Source organism: Vanessa atalanta, chromosome 4 (genome assembly GCF_905147765.1).
Source record: "Vanessa atalanta chromosome 4, ilVanAtal1.2, whole genome shotgun sequence".
In the NCBI taxonomy this organism is placed as follows: Eukaryota; Metazoa; Arthropoda; class Insecta; order Lepidoptera; family Nymphalidae; genus Vanessa; species Vanessa atalanta.
This window is the reverse complement of record NC_061874.1, coordinates 12219376-12240583: the sequence shown is the minus strand read 5'-3', so window position 1 is coordinate 12240583 and position 21208 is coordinate 12219376. Positions and strand designations below refer to the sequence as shown.

General features: G+C 31.4%; 1 protein-coding gene across 1 annotated transcript in view; it reads left to right on the top strand.

Moving 5' to 3' along the window:
* The first annotated feature begins 954 nt into the window (after positions 1–954).
* The window catches only part of LOC125077695 (proton-coupled amino acid transporter-like protein CG1139), a 48008-nt gene continuing 27754 nt past the window's right edge, over positions 955–21208 (top strand). Inside the window, exons 1-3 of the mRNA XM_047689698.1 lie at positions 955–1084; positions 3644–3763; positions 10540–10690. Coding sequence (XP_047545654.1) covers positions 1071–1084; positions 3644–3763; positions 10540–10690 — 285 coding nt within the window. The 5' untranslated portion in view covers positions 955–1070. The remainder of the gene's footprint in view (positions 1085–3643; positions 3764–10539; positions 10691–21208) is intronic.

Below are 21208 nucleotides of genomic sequence, written 5' to 3'. Positions count from 1 at the left end.
CTTCTTAATCGTTTTTTTTCTATCATCACCTTCCTTCCCATCAATAAAACTTATGGTTTAATATGAAAAAAAATGTAGTAATATTCATTGTCATTTACTTAGATCAGAACTTTTTTGAAAACTGTAAAAAAACTATTATTGTCGATTCATTAAATTTAGTTATCTATCATAGATCGACAAAATTTGTAAGATTATATATATCTAGTAAGCCATGTAATCTACGACAAATTGAATAATAATAAGGTACTGTGACGTAACATGAATACCCTTATTTAGTAAGATACTTTAAAACACCCGACATACAGTAATGGAGCAGCATACTAATTTATGTTTCGTCTCCGATGAATAAGAGCAACGCTTTACGATATTTTGATGATAAATTTCATTGAAAAATATACTAAGAAATTACGTTTACATCCTGCTATCCTGCGATTGGTGTATTTTATACTAACTCAAGATAAGCTACACGTTATACATGATCTAAACAAACTATTATCTACTATATCCGAAATCACTCAAAAGAAAATCTGGTAATAATGATTAATGAACATTTAACTGTCCTATAGTTTTAACATTTTATTTGAAATTATTTATTTTGTCTGTTTAATGGAAAATATGAAAGATTTAAACCCACTTCAACACAAATCTCCGCCAATGACATATTTTAAAACATCCAAATACAGTGTCCCTCGTTAGCCTGTATTTTCTACACTATTTAAATTATTGGAAGGAGTTAGTCTTAATTTTAACAATCTATTTTATCTTTAGGATGTGATTAATCATATATAATACTCTTTTATATATAATAAGATAATTCGTTTTTCTTTTTCTTCGTTATAAAAATATGTACTGGACGTAAAATTATATTTATAGCATTGTCACCCTACAGTCAATTAAATATCTATGACAAGTTGCAAATACGCTCAGTCATACCTAACCATAATACAATTCTATACGTGTTATAAAATTCAAGCGCCGCAGTGTAATATAATTAAAAAGTGTCGAATGTTTATTTATGTTATTGTTATTTTAGTGTGACAAAGTGAAGTGTGCTGTATCTTAACCTCAATATGACAGAGGAGAGGTTAATATATCATTTATATACATTTTAATATATATTATAGTTGAGTTTGAATTTATAAACAGAAAAAATGACGACGAAAAATGAAAATATAATAATTCAAGTTATTTTATTTTCATAACGAATGCATAATGTTGCGTAATATTTTAATTTTAAAGTCGTGCAAAACGCGCAAAATATTATGAGCATGTTTTGAAATTCCATAAAAAATAAAACAATTAATAAAACGAAAACTTCCCGACCACTTACATGGTATTAAACACATTCGTCCCTTTTTGGAATTGACTTTATATAAATAAATTAATAAAATCGTGAAAAAAATATATTAATAATAGGTTCCTTTTATTTCATTATTTTCATTTTAGTTATATTATTTAAATTAAATTTCATTATTTGATTTCATGTCCGAAAATGCATAATATATCAAATTACTGTGGATGTCACGGTTACTTTAATCCGTGGTTAGTTTTTTTGCTATTGAATAAATCAAGTTTTTGATTTCGGTCTTGTAATGTTACTAAGTGCAAGGCAAGTGCTAAAAAATACCTTCAACTACTTAATACGAAATGAATAGACGACAAAAACTATGGAGTCTTTTAATGATCTCCTTTTAAGACATAAATTTAATTACACGTATGTAATGCATTTGCATTTGAGATAAAGACTACAAATTACTAGTCCTTTGTAGTTTTTTCTCAGTTGAGTTTACATTTCAAAATGGTACTTGCCTTACATATTTATTGCATACTTAACACGTATACAGGTCTTCCTTACTAGACTAAAGTTTGATTAAACGGATATAACGTACGTCGCTCAGTTTGTGTGGACTACTTTTACCTGACAGCTTCACTCGCTTGCATTTACGTTTATCTCAGATAAAAAAGTAATTACAACCGGTCCTGTACTACAAACATGTATCGAGTCCATCCTTGAACCATTGCGCGAATGAAGAAAAAAAATCGAATTTAAAATTGACGCTATTATATTAAAGTATAGGGATTTACTATTTAATTATCACTCGTATTTATCGTGAGACAAAATGTCGATTATAATGACGATTAAACCTAAAATCCTACACTTAACAATGATTATATATTTTTTGCGGAGACTGTTTATGTCGTGATTAAGGAAAAATCAGATATATTATTAAAATTGCGTACTCAGATATTTTATTTTGTCTCATATAATATAATTGCTTACAATATTGAATATTGATAGAAAAATACCGTCGAACAATCGCATCGCTTCCGAGTGAAGGGACACAATAACATTGACCCTTGAAGGTTGTTTCTCCATATATTCACACGTTACTACGTCACAAACGTGCGAGAAATGCGAGTTATGATACCCATTGTGTGATAACTATAGTTCAATTCATAACAATATATGTAAATTTAAAAACACTATCAAAACAAACTGTTCAAAAGACTATCATAAACTTTTGAATTTAAATTTTATATAGCTAATCATACATTATCGTGACCACAGTATCATTGATCACTTTGCTATAATCAGTGATAATAATCATTGCATGGCGTAAAAATAAGCTTATAACGCCAAGTTTCCCGCTCCGCAAATCAATAAATCCTTCTTGGGGCCAGGTATTCGTTTCTATAATGAAATTCCGCAGATATTTTTGTCTATTCCGATTCATACATCAATATAATTTGTTAAAAAATATATAATATTTAAAGCATACTATTCAAAAAAACATTATATAGATGACAAAAAGCATGGAGCTGATACTTGTTGATTTTCAGGTTTTATTATATATATGATAGTATTTAGACAATATAACTTCGTATTTTAAAAGAGTTTCTTGTCGATTCTTCTCGGTAGAATCTTTATTCCGAACCGGTGGTGGTACCATTACTTAATACAGTTTTGTAAAATGACAATTAAAAACAGGTTGAAATAAAAAGCCTAATTGAATGAAGTATATTTTGATTTTAATAAGGCTACGGCTTAGAATGTTGATTTTACCGATAAGAGCTGGCATCCAGTTTAGTATTTACGCTTTAAGACGGATTACAGTAGATGCAGTGATGCATTTACACAATACCATTTCATGCGTTTGACATATCACATGCCTCCTGAGTAACCACTTACCGTACAATTGTCTATACCTAAATGGATAGATGAATTTGCACTAAATAAATCTTATACACAACATAATTTTTACCATGAAAGAGGAGTAGGATATATATTCAGCGAGACATCTCGGAGACTTATTTCTGCTAGACATAAGAGATCTATCTTCGATTTTTTCGTTCTGTCTCAGTAGCCGCAAACGTAATAAAAAATTGATCCCTACATTTACTGCCTTACAAATCTGCCGCTTCAGGCTCAAGTCACACACCCTGCTGGTAAATCGACCGCTGAATAGACGCATAATATAATAATTTGACTTTACTTTAATTTTACTTACCTTTAATTTTATTCGAGTTCCAATTAATGAAATGAATGATAATTCAAGTGTTAATCCCATACCTCAGTTGAATGCAAGATCAATATCATTTTGACACATGGCTTATTAATTTTTTGTTATCTATTTTCGTATAGCTCGGAGCAAAAGAACAATGTTTTTCGAATGGAATCAACCGTTGCTTTGGACAGCAGCAGTTTGGATGAAAAGGAAGAGTATAATCCTTTCGAAAACAGAAACGTAACACACCCGACATCGTAAGTACCTATCAAAATATACATTTATCGAGAAACCACTTTTTACGTAACGAATATCAATTAAAAAAAATAATAACATCTGTCCGTACAACATAACTAATTAGTTACTCTTTTCCGTAAAATTAAGTTTATACATTTCATTTATTCCCATCAGTTTTCACTGCTTTGTTTACGCGAACATGCTGATTTCAAATTACGTCTGAAAATCGGGGAACCAAAAGGCAACCATACGCACGCGGGATTGCGTATACGCGAGCGTGATCTGCATTGATAAAATATAAATAGGAAAGTATCTCTTATTGTCCGTTACGTTGACATAGCTAAGCCAATATCAAAGCAATATTTATAAAATCCGGTAAGGTTTAGGCCTTTAACCCCAACATTTTTAGCATTAGCAGCCTGTAAATTTTCCCACTGCAGGGCTAAAGGCCTTCTCTCCCTTTGAGGAGAAGGTTTGGAGCATATTCCACCATGCTGCTCCAATGCGGGTTGGCGGAATACACATGTGACAGAATTTCGTTGAAATTAGACACATGCAGGTTTCCTCACGATGTTTTCCTTCACCACCGAGCACGAGATAAATTATAAACCCAAATTAAGCACATGAAAATTCAGTGGTGCCTGCCTGGGCTTGAACCCGAAATCATCGGTTAAGATGCACGTGTTCTAACCACTGGGCCATTTCGGCTATCCCAACATACAAAATAGTCTACTTTTATTTCATTCTTCACTTCAATTCACCATTCGAAGGGTGAAATTTTTCAATTTTGAAATTGTAAATGTACAAATATATAGGTTGTTAATGGTAAGGTTTATGTGGAAATTCCATTCATAATAATAAAAAGTAGTGACAAGGGATGAGTTATAGGAGGGCAGTTAACTTTTTCGATGAAGTTCCATTTATTTAGATAAGTACTACGTAGATACACGTGACATGATTTCAAAGTTTGTAAAAACTTCACCCCAAACACGTTTAAATAAGTGATGCGGTAGTATGAAGTTTCCTTTGAAGAATAATAAGTATTATTATTTTTTATGCAAAGTACATTAAAATAAAACGTAATGTAAATTAATGACACCGTGGCAAGTATACCTAAATAAGAATAATAATATTTTTAAAGCTGTCCATAATCCACACTGGCCTAGTTTTTGTTGAGGCGGTACAAGTTTGCAAACGTAAACTTTACACATCTTCGAGTACTTTTTGAAAAGCAAGTTTCTCAAGTACGTTTTCCTTCAGTTTTCATTATTGAGTTATCGAAATAAATACGGACCTAAAATTACTTTTAAAGGGCAAAGGTGCCGTGAACACAATATTTTTTTCTATGTCTACAGATTTGCAAATACTGGCAAGTGTTTATCTCTCACCATAGACGCTAGCAGTGTAAGAAATATTAACCATCCTTTACATCGCCAATGAGCTACCAACCCTTGAACGAAGATGTATACCCCTCGTTCCTGTACTTACACTAGCTCACTCACCTTCCAAACTGCAACATTATATTACTGGAAGTAGCTGTTTGACAGTAGATAGGCTTGCACAAGGTATGGATGGTAGGGTCCACCAAGAAACGTTGTCGTTGCAGTCCACATTATATTGTCGCTGCTCTTTAATAAATTAAATATATTATATTGATAAAATTAAGAAAATAATAATAATAATATACCTAAACTTTATACGTACGTAATTATGATGGCACGGTGATAAATTCCACGCTGACCAATCCGCTACTTGTGTTATATAATCCCGTTTTCTCAATTTAAAAACATTTATCATGTACTGTACTTGATAGCGGTTTTGCCATAATAACAACTAATAGAGTTGTTTTTAAATATATTATACTAATAGATACAATTATACAAGTATTTAAGTTAATCTCTGAAAATCGTGCAGAAATAAATTTTAAGGTTTCTGTCACAAAGGTTGCCTGGACGTGATCGTTGTATTAGTGCTTTACGTGTGATATTACGATTTCAATTTCAATATTTTCAATTTCACAGAAACAGCGACGTCAAAGAAAAATCGAACGGCGGTAAAACAAATGAACAACTGTTTTTTTTTTTACTGATTTCTCAAAGGAATGTAATATTTATATTACGAAATTAATTTGAATTTGGAATTCTGAGTTGAATGAAAATATAAATTTTCACGCTAATATTGATATCCCATCAAAAACATAAATGTAAAAATGAGAGCCAAGTTAAATATTATGATATATAACCTTGGTTGTTGACTTCAACGTCAAAAGAAGTGAGATCTAAATTTGTGCCAAGTTAAATAGTCCTTTCTGAAATTTATTTATAACTACATAAAATATCATTTCTTCTTAAAACTTGGGGTAATATATTGTTGCCTAAGGTCTGACTTGGCTAGTTCTTATATGTTTATAAACACAAATAGTAGTTTGTGTTTAGAATAACAAATTATAACTCAGAACATCTAAGAAGAATGGAGGACAGCTCAGTATTGCTAAGTTAGTATTAACGTACATTAAGAGCTGCGATGGTCCAGTCACAGAAAACATGAATCTTAACCAGATATTACGAGTTCATATCCAGACTAGTACCATTGAATACTTGGGTGCTTAATTTGTGTTTATAATTCATTTGTAACAGGCTTAGAACGTACGAAGGCTATAATATAATTCGTATATGAGAACTAGCCAAGTCAGACCTTAGGCAACAATATATTACCCCAAGTTATAAGAAGAAATGATATTTTATGTAGTTATAAATAAATTTCAGAAAGGACTATTTAACTTGGCACAAATTTAGATCTCACTTCTTTTGTCGTTGAAGTCAACAACCAAGGTATATATCATAATATTTAACTTGGCTCTCATTTTTACATTTATTTTTTTGATGGGATATCACTACTTTTTGTAGATAAATTATTAGTAGGTACTTATTAATAACAAAATTAATACCAAATGGTTTTTGTTAAGCTATTCTATTTTCCTACGTTTACGGGGTATAATTGTCTTTTTTTTGATACGTTCTTATTTTTCTTGTAGGTACCTCTGAAATGTTCGAGTGAATTGCCCATTCAGTGTCCTGATTTTTTTTACGCGTTTTCTGTTTATACTTAATTTGGCCAAGTAGGGGTAGTATAACGTGCGCTGACGGTTGTACTCTACAATAGAGCTCTCTTGTGTCTTGATTTGACTTGGACCTAAATTGATAAGATGTACTCCATCTAAGGTTTTAACTCTGGAGAGGCCAACGTAAGCCTGCTCTTTACTTAATATAGAGGAGCCTATGTCGAAAAGAGCACCGTCAATGCGAAGGCCTTGTAATTTGTGTATAGTAGTAGAATATGCTAAGCAAATAGAGAATTGTTTCCTTTGAACATATATGTACATTACTTAATATCTGTAACTTGGTTTTGACTTCTAGTTCGCAAATTAAAGTATGTTTAAATTGAATTGTTATTTTACGTGCGCTATTGCTGTTGTCGACGTCCCCAATGTACTTTCTCTATTATTCCATTGGACCCATTCACCAGTCCTTTGCAGACATCAGCATACTTGCTCGATACTGTTCTTCCAAGCAATAAGGATCCCCGTTTGTAGCGCTAGAGTACAAACTTAAACCATTCCTGTTACGATATACATACTCTACTACAGTCTCACGAAACCTATTTTATTGTTGTATACTAGTATACTCAAACAAAAAATATGCAGTCGAATAGACTAGGCAGCTTCCATCGGAAGGCATTGAAATAATTCTTATGAGCGCGGTTGCCACTCGCTCAGACACGTCCGCGTTAAGGTTTAATCGCAACGCTCCTATCCCGCTGCTCCGGCGTCGCGTCGCGCGCCGTGTACCGAAATGCCTATTATTATTATTTTTTTAAGTATAATGATTTTGGACCATTGATGTGCGCTAATAACGTAATAAATACGAAAGTCGGCTATACTCATAAGTAATAAAACGGAAATATTTGGATTTAAAAAACTTAAGGGTGGTATCCAACTTGTTATATATTCACGTGAAGACCTTAAAATCCACATTAAGACCGGCTGTCATAAGTTTTAATTGCTGGTTCTTACATATTTTTTTTATTACAGTTATTACAGGAACCAACTATATAAGTGTTCCTATAGACCCAATAAAATGAAAAATTAAAATAAAATGATAAAAAGTTACCAGTTTCAGACTTTTTCCTTTATATTGGCCTAATTATCTAACTGCATGCCAAATTTCAACTTTCCAGGTCACCTGGAAGTAGGTTATAGTTTTGATCTATAGGTCAGTCAGTGATAAAAATGACGATTTTTAGACGTTAATATCTAAATAACTATTTGAGATGCGTTTATGAAATTTAGAACACATATGTATCTCGCGAGTTTCAATATATGAACCAAATTTGACACATTTATGTCAAATAGTTTTTGAGTTATGAGGAGGTCAAAAGTGGCTCCAAATGGTTCGTGTAATATTACACACGGTGCTGCTAGCCAGTTCTGTTACTAGAACTTGGCTGACACGCTACCGCGTGTCTAGATATCAAGCTTAGATATGTTATTTTCTATGTCATATTAGAAGCCGGTCTGGCAAACGAGCCACCTGACGGTATGTGGTCATTTCCAGACGGGATTGCACATTGCTGCAAAGTAAAATTAATATATTCTAATTCCAATAATATCATTTTACTCAAGCGCAATACCGTATCTGTTGCGGAATCACGTATCTGAGAATGTCTTTACAGTCCCTGTGTCAACGGTATCTAACTATAGATGTATATGTCAAGATAAGATTTAGTACTAGTCTGAGGAAGTTCTAATCTAAAAACGTAAACTGAGAACTCGCATGCTTATTCATGTGGATGTTGCTATGTGTTCTGATTTTATAAATGCAAAAGTAACTCTATGCAAACTGCAAAAGACTTATTTTTATTATTAACGAGTAATAACCGAGCGAACTTTAATCTTTCATATTATATTTAAGTATAAGTACATAACTATCTCACATACAACGCACAACCTAAACCTGTGGGTACAGGATGTAATTTTGTAAAGAAATTCCTTATAAAACTTACATTCGGACTGAAGAAAACTAAATAAGAATTTTTCAAAATTTAATTCTCTAAGAGGATTAAATGTGAGATGAAAGTTTGTATGAAGATTTGTAATTTCAGATGTTAGAAATGTAGAAATCGGTATTTAGGCGTCTGTTACAGCTGAACAGATGTTAAACCTTATTTGAAAATTCATCGTCTACGTTCTTCGTCATTTTTGAAAATTATCAATATGAAAACTGATATTTAGGCATATGTTTAGTGCATAGACCAAAAACTCTAGTACTTAAGAAAATTTCGTGGGTTTCTAAATATTTTTTAACGAATAGCATATTCGAGGAAAGTCAAGACCAATTTTGCAAATCATCATAACAAATGGTAATCTAAACGAAATACACTTATGCTCAACTGCAACTAAAACTATGATGAGATTAGACAAAAAAGATTTCAAGGAATCGCCGCACGTTCACCGGTATCACCTTCAGGCATTTCGGCATTTAGCACCATGTTTAACCATTCTTGGAAAAACCAAACGACAATTTACAATAGCTCAGTCACCTAGAATACGAAGAAATCAGTTTTTTCATTTGAATCATTAAAATCGATATTACCAAAACTGTTGTAAATATCGACGTCTCCACGAATTGTCCTTTTTTATATCGTCCGTAGAGTGTGAATGTTCGTTTCTCGCTACCAAAATTATACCTATATATAAATATATTACATTTATATATAGGATTTTATTACATTTTCTTAAAATTAATAAATAGTGAAACTAGCCGATAGTTATTGAAATACTAAACCCAAAGAAAGTTTAAACTAAATTTACACCCAGAACAGTGGATTAAATGATAAACGAAACAATAAATCAAATAAGTTTATTAACCTACTTTCTAATTTTAAAAATCGTTTTGGACCTCCCCTGTACCAAAAACAATGACGTCTTATGATTTCAACCTCTTACTTCACTTTCAAAAGATCATTAACCACTATAATTTTTACTCAATGACGGAAGCTTTAACACTAGTTTATTTATCTCTTACACCAGAAATCACGAATTTCAACCCCAATTTTTACCACTTAGGGAATATTTTTATATGCTTCTTATATGATATAGCCCTCACAGGCTCTTGAAGAATTATTAAATATGAGTGTAGTTTGGTTATATAATTATGAAATCGTTTCGCATTAGAGATACTAATCGAAAGCATATCTACAAATCCAAATACATATGGATGTATTATATATGTATCCACTATGTAACCATATTCTAGAGGTTTTAACGTTCCCAATTATGGATTTGGATACATATGATGCCTCGATTAAATGATAATACAATTACTAATGTCTATTCTGGTTCCGCCACTATTTGATATAGCATAGGTAGGCGGATAACAAGGCCACCTGATGGTAAGTGGTCACCACTGCCCATAGACAATGGCACCGAAAGAAATATTAACCATTCCTTACGTCGCTAATGCGACACGAAACATGGGAACTGAGATGTTATGTGCCTGAGGTTACACTGACCTTAACCTTCAAACTATACATGGGTAATAAGTATTGTATTTGGTTGTGTAATACATGATGAGTGGATTGTACTTTACCAAACGAGCGTCTAGAAAGACATCAAGTATTTTGTATAACAATCAATAAGAAATGGACAAAATAAGGCAATTTAAAATTAGTTAATCTTTCATAAAAAGTAACAAAAACTTCCTCTACGATTTTCAGTAAAAATTCTTATATTTTACAGGACTTTAGGTTCCTTCTTCAACTTATTAAAGTCATCGCTAGGATCAGGGTTGCTTGCAATGCCTGCTGCCTTTAAGCACACGGGCTTGATACCAGGCTTCCTTGGAACATTCCTGGTGGCAATCATCGCTACCCATTGTGTTCATATATTGGTAAGTAATAATATATATACTTTATCACATGAGCTCTAAATCAAGATATTGCTAACTGGGCCTTTTAACAAATTGAAATTCCATGTATTTTTTTTACTTTTTTTTTTGAAGACTTATTTTGCATCAAATAGGTATGTGGATCGATAAATGGGACCACGTGATGGGTAGTACTGGCAACCTAACCTACCTATATATGTATAATTATAAACATTGGCAGTGTTCTCATTGAAATCAGTGCTTAACACGGTTCGAACGATATATAAATATGCTTGTATATCTACTCTCAATACTCAATAGGTAGAATAAACAAGGATATACATTTAAAAAAATACTATTGAGCACATCATTATGATATCTTCTATGCCAATGTGTCGTTTTAGATGTGTGACAAATGAATTTCTTAATATCCGTGAGACTATTACGGTTCGAAGGTTTCAATTGCTGTTTAAATCCGGTCACATGTTCATGTCAGTCCATAGTACAGCACGCTCAATAGTAGTTTTCATACTACTGAGGGTACTGTTAATAAATAAATAAAGACAACTGTTTACTGAGTAGTTACCACCCGCGGATTCGCGTCCATGTGAGAGGCAGATGCTAGGTATATATAATTTTGTGTACCCCTGACAACGTGTAAGAAAATTTTCATGTTGACGTTTGGTAGTTGCGATGTGAAAGGGCGTGAGGGTTTGGTAGTCAAGAAGAAACTTGTCCTTCCTTGAGGTTCTAGCTCGGTTCATACCAAATGTAATCAAATTTTGTTCAGTGGTTTAGCCGTGAATGATCAACAGACAAGCAGACGGAGTTTCGTATTTATAATATTATTGAAGATTGTTTAGTATTATATAATTTATGTGAAAATTATTATTTATTAACTATTCGAATACCCGATGAATAATCCCGTTGGAAACATCGGACCAACTTGAACGAAGCGGATTTTGAAAAAAATAAAAAATCCAAAAAATTAGAACACCGATTTCAAAAAGTTTGTCATCAATTTTGCAATAACGATATATTTCTTTGATATTAATAACTTTCTAGTATAAAAATTAACGAACTCCAATACAAAGTCCCCAATATCACACTCGGTGGTTTATTTTGAGAAGCGCCATACTAGAAGCAATTTATTTATGAACAGAAGCCTTAACGCCGATTTCTATATTTCTCACTTTGAAAAATAACAAACTTCAATTCAAACTTTAACCTCTTAAGTGATACATTTTCAAGAAAGCTTTAGCAACTGTTCTACCATTTCATATTTCGTTAATCAGGAATGACAAATTTTCAAACAAACTTCTGTCCACCATTTAAATTCCTTTGAAGATGAATTTGGATAAATTGATACCGTCTACTTACGTATGTCTCTACGTCATCCACAGGGTCATATCAATTCATAAAGTCATCCAAATAAAAGTAAATAAGACAGTTTTTTTTTTTTCGGAAACAAGAAATTACAAGTTCAAAACTAAAACATCCTTAATATGTCTGGTTCTGATATACACGAGTTCAAATCAGTAAATCATCACATCGTTAAGTATCATGTCTTTAATTTTCTCACTCATTATCATGTATAAATTTACGACTAAAATTAAATTTACTTATATTACATGATACAATATAATAATTACAATTAAACAATAACCACATTATAGTTACAATTTCGTTTCTCGGAAATTCAGATGAATTTCGGTCAACCATACGGTGTAACCTTAGAGATACAACGTTTGTGATGCTCGGAATCAGATAAGCAGAATGATACTGTATCTAAAACGCTGCCTAAACTAACGGGAATAATTTCAACATTTATGCTTTATAAATGTATTTCATAATAAGCCAGTCCCAAAAATGCTTTTTAGACATATTTTCGTTTACGAAATACTAGTTTTCGTAGAGTTTTTTGGATGTTCGAAAGTGTATAATATATATTATTTAGCGTCAAATCGAAATCAAACCAATCAAAACGGACAATTGGAAAATATTTGAAAAAGGTCCATATGTACTTAGATGTTCATCCTTGCGCAGGAAAGAATCTTTGACTTGTGGCCTTAACGATAAAATTCTAAAGAAAAACTTAAAAAAACATAAATGAAAACGATAATAATCTCAGGTATTCTTTTAAAAATCTAACAAATTTATGTGAAAAGAATCTTAAATTTGCAAATCTTTTTTAGATATTCTCCACTCATTATTTGTATTTGTATACACGTACAAGTATTGTAGTTTATATGTTGGAGTTTTTTTTTGTACATAAAATACAAAAGTAGGTGACATTTGTATCTGAGTGCGTTCAAAGAGAAGATGGTTCTGATATATATTTTCTAGAGAGAAATAATTTTTACTATAAATTAGATTAATTTTAGAATTATTATATTTAGAAGCGAGAATTTTATATTTTTTAATCATAGTGCTTATAAGATAATCAACAGCATTGTTTTAATTTTTTTAGGAGCTCACTCTATTTCGACATGGTTTTAGTAAGATTTTCGAAAAATATGGACATACTTATCTACCAATGTTCAAAGAGACGATTGTTAGAACTTTACTAAATATATTCTACTCTTATCTGAAAGGAAAGTGTAGACCCTCGTCAAGTATTCCATCAAAACCAAATTGTTTTATCATTTTATAACATAACCGATTACTATCTGCAATTAAAGCAAGATGATAACTTCACACACGCTCCTTTACATGCTCGATTTGATACCTAGAAGTTCACTATACTTATAAGTGACTAGGGACCCGCCCTGGCTTCGCCCGGGTGAAATGCCGATACTAATATACTACAGAATGTCTTTTACATTTACAGTTTTTCAGTCATTAAACAATACAAACCATTTCCCTGCGTTTTAAATCTGTAATATATTCGAAAATATTCATTTAAATTACATACTGTAAAGAGCCATATTGGTCTATATTCAATGCACAATGTATTTGAGGTACTTAATTGTATAAGGATTAATGCTGTATTGCTTAAAATCGCTTCGAAAATAAGCCATTATTTCTCGTAAAAAGTAGAGAATAAAAAATGGTTATTGTTGGTTATCCCTAAGAGATAGACATATACCATCGGGGACTTTTTTAAGGTGTACAATACTGTAGTACATTATTTTGATCTATCTCGTAGGGTTCAACCAGCGTTTGCAAACGCAAAAAATGTGTATATTTCCGACATCACTTTAGACACGTCTAAAATTTACAGTGTTTCTCTACTATATTGTGCATGTATTATACAAATAAACATTCCTTGAATCAATCTATATATTAAAAAGCCGTATCAAAATCCGTTGTGTAACTTTAAAGATCTAAGCATACATAGGGACAGACGGCGGTAAGCGACTTTGTTTTATAGTATGTAATGATTTGTTGTTACTCCGGGTCAATATAATACGCTGTTGATTTAGCTCTTATTTTCTTTTTCAATCAAATATTATATAAAACTTTGGGAACCACTTGCATTAATAAAATTTAAAAATGATATTCTCCTTTGATTGAAGCAATGAAAAAAATCAAATATATCCATTCCACAGATAATTATGTTGATCGTACTCATATTTGACAATATCTACTCGTTCGGTTGTAAAAATGTGATATTATAACACAGACTAAAAACGTTAATTTTGTTTATTGCCCTTATTAACCTACTTTCTACTTCAAATACGAGATGTGATATTAGTTATAATTCTATTTTACAATTAAATTTAATGTAAGAGCCAGACAGTAGACTAAATGTCTTGGTGATAAAATTACGACCAGAGGGTGAGGTGACCTTGGTACATTTTAGTGATCTGTGTCAACGGGGAATAGAAATATCTATCTTAAAGTAATCATACCTTATCTTACTCAATCTTTTACAAGAATATCTTTTTTTAATTGAAAAGAAATTCATTATAAAACAAATACAACTAGCAAATTTATTCTTTCAAATTGGAATAATGAGCGGAAATGGCTAAAGGGAACAAAAAATCTGATGCCTTTAATCGGCTCAATAAATTCAAATTTAAGATTTCGCCTTTTAATAACTTTCGCTTTGTTTCACTCCCTAATTTAAAAATGTCTTAAATATTAGCCTGACGGTAAATCCCTGAGACATAAATTACACGATAGGTTCCGCCGGCAGGCTTCTATAGAAACTATAATGAGTGAAGGATAAACACGTAATGTTATGACAGATGTTTGCATGAAATTGATGGATAAACATCTCGAAAATTAGCTTTTAACGTCAAACAACAATAATTCATTTAATGTTGTTAAAATTAAAAGATGATATACGCATTGTTCATGTGAAAATATTTCCTATATTTGTTGGTCAACTTTTTTCATTATCTTTGGTTAATTTAAAACAGGAAGCAGTTCCATACGAAAGTCTAAATAGTAAGTGAGAAGATATTAACATTGTGTATGTTATTGCCCTGGCTCACTCAGCATTTACAACGAAGCTCAACGATACAATTTCTGCTATTTGACGGTAAAATAAATAATAGGAATAAAACTCACTATAAAGTGTGGTCCTAAATAAAATCTTTTAATACGATATGTGTTATTTATTTAATACCACAATCGACCTTTTTATAATCGTATTTATATAATTATAATAAAACCGAGAAATTGTAATGATTACCCACATTACTACGAAAAATTAATATTAAATTATTAATGACTACATTTTTTTTAAATCTTTCTATGTAATAAAATGCATTGCGTGTCAACAAATTAACGCGCTATTGTTATTCTAAATTTTAATTTTAATCCTATAATAATTAATTAAATAACACTTTTAATTTATTGAAATAAAAAAATATTATTCAAATTAATAGAATTAATAATAATTATTATAAATATAAAAACAATAAATTTACGATTATAATATCGTTTCAATCCACGTTATTTGCATAATAAGGTTATTCATAACAGATAAATAAAACTTATGATTCCTCCAAATTTAATAAAACGAATCAATATTTCATAGAAGAGACTTCTTAAATGTAGTATAAGATTTAATTTTGATTTCTGATCGATATTATATATATGAGTTAAGTGGAATAGTATTGAAATTATAAATTATATATTTTTATGAATTAGGTAGACGTACAGACAAAAATGGACCACCATGTTATAGATTAGTGGTTACTAACTCCTAGACATCGGCGTCCTTCTTGCCTGTAGTTACACTCACTCACTTCAAACCAGAACACAACAGTACAAAGTAAATTAAATATTAATCAAGAACTGTCTGTAGTTCACAAAATAGCAGAGCTATTAGCAAATAACATTTTATATCTAAGCTTTGTTTTCCTTTACTTCTTGTTCGATTGGAATCGACTATATCTATAATAATAGTATTTCAAACTCATTATCCCAACTGTATCAAATTTTGTGACGTCATTCTTATGATACTAACCAATCCAAGCGACATTTTAGTATCCGTAACTTTTTTAAGGTAGCAAACAATAATAAAAATATTTACAACTTTCTGTAAATAAAAAATTGTATCTCATCATATAAAAGTAATAAAATAGATATTATAAAATCTAAAAGAATAGAATAAGGTAAATTCCGTCTATTATCTGGTATTGCCAGATGCAAAGTATTAATAATGATTTGTACTATTAATTCAAATTCATATTTGAATATAGAAGCATTACATTACACATACTTGTTTATAGTCAGAGTAGCATATACCTTCGGCTAAAAAAAAAAAACAAAGATATAAGAAGGACCGCCGAAAAAAACACAAAGTATATAAAAAGTTCATTTGTATTGAATTATATTATGGCAGGTTGTGGGTTATTCCAAATACTAACCAGGTACACACGAGATATGCTTTTGCGTGAAGCCACAAACATTTGCTTCCCTATCCTATCAGCAAATTATCACCCGTCCAAAATAAAACGATGGTAACACAATTACTGATTACGATAAAATATTATTTTTTTAAAACAAATCATCCAGGATCAGACAAAGACACATTTTAATTATTTTGCTGTCCTCTATTTTAAGTTAAGTTTTCATCATAAACCCTTATGAATTATGTGTCTGGAAAAGATTGCTTCGTATAAGGGGTATTTTTTAACCTTAAACCTGCTATAAATATATATTGTGTTTGTATGCAATAAAAATCATAAATAAAAAAATAATACATAAAAATATCGTCATGAACAAAGTACTACGATATGAATATTTGAAAACAATCAACTACACCACTTGTAATTTTTGTACGTAGATAAATACGAGGGTTTTATCTCTTTTTAAGAATAAATTCCGTGAACATAACTCTTCACTGATAAAACATTCCATTTAAAAACACTCGTATATTTTTATTTACTGTTTCACATTCTCGATCGACTCCGTGTAATTTTTCGATTCAAGCTTCGGTTTATTGCATTTTTCTCGGGTCAAATACCTCATTACCATAACGAAATATAAGGCGTATTTTGTTTATTGTTACTGTGATTCGAAATGTTTTCGTGTATGATTTAAGCCTTTTCAACATTGAGTCTGATTAATTGATTGTGATCACGGTTACATACCAATTTAAAAATAAAATCTTTGATATATTTTTTTTGGTAAACTATTTGTTAATCAATATGTCAATTGTTTAAAACTCTATAATAAATATAATTTTAGTCCGTACATCTAATAATAAAAATGACGAACTTTCATACAAAAATTAATCTCCAGTTTACCTTATTATGGGTTCAATTTCCAAAAACATAATACCGACTATCTTTACTCATAAATAGAACCTAAAATACCGATTTCCATAATTCAAACTTTCAGAAATGAAATTTTCAAAAAACTTTAACATTTGCCTTTCACTCATTAGTAAATAATTAATACTAAATACTAATTTCCATATTCAGAAATAACTAATTTCCATACAATCTTTCATAAGCCATTTAACCTCATTAGGAGATGTAAGTTTAAAACTCCTTTCTTAGGGATCATCTACGTTCAAGGAGTTCCTGTGCAAAATTATTCCCGTTAGACCCATCAGTTTAGGCTGTGCATTGTATGTCAGACAATAATGTTAAACTTAATTGTAGATTCATTAAGTAGATTATTTTAATATCAAAACTCTGTCATAACTAATCAAAGTATTGAACTTTTTTAAATACAATAAATTACAATTTGATATATCCCAAGACAAGTTTATCATTACACAATGTCTAACCATCTAAGTCTTAGAAGCTGACTTACACTTCACACTAAAATACAACAATGTATAATATTAATGGAATATTCGATAGAAGCCATTATGAAATTATTGCAATTATGTAGTTACAGTTGGGTTAGGTTAGCTAACTACATAATTGCAATAATTAATACAAATATTACGTGACTACATCAATGATTTATCAATTGGTCTTGGGATATTTCTATTAATAAATCATAGAACACGTGGATGAGTTCTATTTAATCAGACGTCCCTGTGACTTTTCAAATCAGGCTGAACTGCGTAAAGTTTCTATTTTATATTGGAAAATATCACAATACCACTTGGTGGTAGGGCTTTGTTCAAGCCCGTCTGGCTAGGTACCACCCACTCATCGGATATTCTGTCGCCAAGCAGCAATACTTGGTATTGTCATTTTCCGGTTTGAAGAATGAGACCAGTGTAACTACAGACACAAGGAAACTTGGGAACTAAGATGTTATATCTTAGTTCCCAAGGTTGTTGATGCATTGGCGAAGTAAGGGGTGGTTAATATTTCCAACAGCGCCAATGTCTATGGGTGGTGGTGACCACTTAACATCAGGTGGCCCATACGCCAGTCCGCCTACATATTACACAAAAAAAAATCGACAAATGGTTGCCTACTGGTACTAAGCCGTAGGACTAACGGTCTATATATTCTCCTGCGCTGAAAAAAGTACTTTTTCTTTTATTACAGATAATAATATTATAATTATTATCAAATACTTCTACGGATAGTAGTTGAAATTAAAATAAATACAAAAGTGTAGATAACAAATTTACACGTATAATAAGAAACAGAAACTCCACACAGTTTACGAGTACGGTTGTAAATGCTATCAGTACAAATACAATAAATTTCGGGGTCTTCGCTGTTGACTTATACTAAAAGGGTTTTTCTTATTTCATTCATGCAAAGAAAATAAATATAGGATGTCGTATTTTGTCATGTTTTGACGTACTTCCGAAAAGTCCGTACCATTATTCATAAGTATTGCTTCGATTCATCTGATTTTTGCTATACATATGTTTCTAGGAGCTGATAACGAATTATTTATGAGCAAAATTCGCCTTTTTTATGTTTTCAAGCTCGTGACGTGATGAAATGCCCTCGAGCCAACAAAAAAAATTTGTTAGAATGTGCTCTTTTAATTTTGAAGATTTTAATTAAAAATATTTATAAAAAGTTGCGAAGTAAGATGTTGGGGCGGAAATATTTCTTAGATCAATTCCAGTCGTGGATTGTTTTTTGTTGGAAAAAATATAAACAATTTCTGTACATAATATATAAAATGGCAGTGATTAAAATTCGATATCTTTACTCAAATAATAAATGGGAAAGTAACTGTCAAACCGCTAAACCGATTTCGATGAAATTTTGCGTGGAGATAGTTTGAGTCCCGAAGGAAATAGCAACATATTTTAAGTCATCTCTCGAGGGGGTGAATTCTGGACTGACAATTTGTGTATTTTTTAGGTAGAGTTTTATAAATATCGAGCGGGTAAAGCCGCAGGTTTAGTTAATTTAAAAATAAACAAGTCTGTTGAAAATGTTCAAAAGAGTATTAAATATGCAGATGGGTGGAGTACAAATCAAAAAGCCTTAAAAAAGCCAGTCTAGGTACCCGGCTATATCGCAGCCAAAAGGCCAATCCTTATCTTCTTCATCCTCATTTTCTGGTTTTTTTTTTCTTTATTTAAAATAGGTAGTCTTACACAATGGGACCGTAAGTAATAGTTACCATTCCTTACATCGCCTTTGCACCCCAACTTTGAGAACGATGACGTCATGTCTTTTGTGCCTTTAGTTACCCTAGCTCACCCATCGTTTAAACAGGACCAAACAATTGATAGCCCACCGGACTGGCTTGCACAAAAACCTACCACCAAGTGAGTAGGTCCCTAGACGAAGTAGAACGACTTAAATACAATATCCCTAACTACGGTAATTTTGACTGACTATGCTATTTCAGTTTTTCTTTTTTTTCGAATGGGCAGTTGCTGTTGCCCATCGTGGCCTCCACAGCGTCACCGGGCGGGCGGGCGAGTCACGGAAGACTCTGCCGGAACTACCCCAGTGAACATGTAGTTTAATGTTATACATGTTATGTTATACACATTGTGTGTTTGTTTTAACTTTTATGTTAACGGTCAAGGAAGTTTTGAAAGAAAACTCGTACTAATCAATGTTAAATATGATATAGAAGCACCTCCAAAATATATTACAAGTATTATGCATGCATTAGCAGCTCCTAAGGCCTCCTCTCCCTTTGAGGAGAAGGTTTGGAGCATATTTCACCACGCTGCTCCAATGCGGGTTGGTGGAATACACATTTCGGCAGAATTTCGTTAAATTTAGATACATGCAGGTTTCCTCACGATGTTTTCCTTCCTTGTTAAGATGACCGCGTTCCAACCACTGGGCCAACTCGCCTTATATTTTACATATTACCTAAATAATGAAATAGTGTTCAGTTTTAGATCAGCGAATCAGGAATCGTTCTTGGGACATTAAATTAATTAGAGAATGTAACTTTTGCGAGTATATTGAAGCATGTATTAATTTATGCACAAACATTAAATCATGGATGGACCTACGCTTCTCCAATGTGGCAAGTTCGAAGTGTTTCAGTCGTGTATATTATACACTGCACGATATGGACAGCTTCTATCTTTATAAGCCAAAAACTTTTTGAATTCTTTCCAGTCGAGTAGCGTGAGTTTTATAAGTAGGATTCTATGCAAGTGATGCGTATACAATAATACTACGGCTTAGTGAAGAATATCAAGTTAAAACGGCATTTATGTTTTTAAAATCGTGACATGTTCTTTTAATAAAACCAATTATTTTCAAGTATTTCTTAACTATTGCATCTATGTGATATTTCAATTGTATTTTTTTATCTATAATTACATTTAAGTCTCGTATCTTTTCAACTTCGGATAGTAATCTATTTTTAGCAAAATTTTATATGTTGACAGTTTATTAATATTCAGTACGGTTTTATTATGATTAGACCAAAGCAGTACTGTATCATCAACAGTTTCAATGGACCTAATGAACAAGTTTTAATTTTATTGAATAATTACCTATATGGAAATTAATTAACTTTAGGAGTTTAAAAAAAAAACGTTTTTTTTTTATGTTATAAATATCAAAAATATCATCGTGTATTATAAACATTTTTGTTACTTACGTGATTTGATTTATTACTAAATTAAGGCCAAATGCACTGCCTTTTATTTAGAATACACATAATTTATAATAAAATCTTTTTCTATACAAATCGTCTTTAGAGTAAAAGACGCACTGCTGGGCAAAC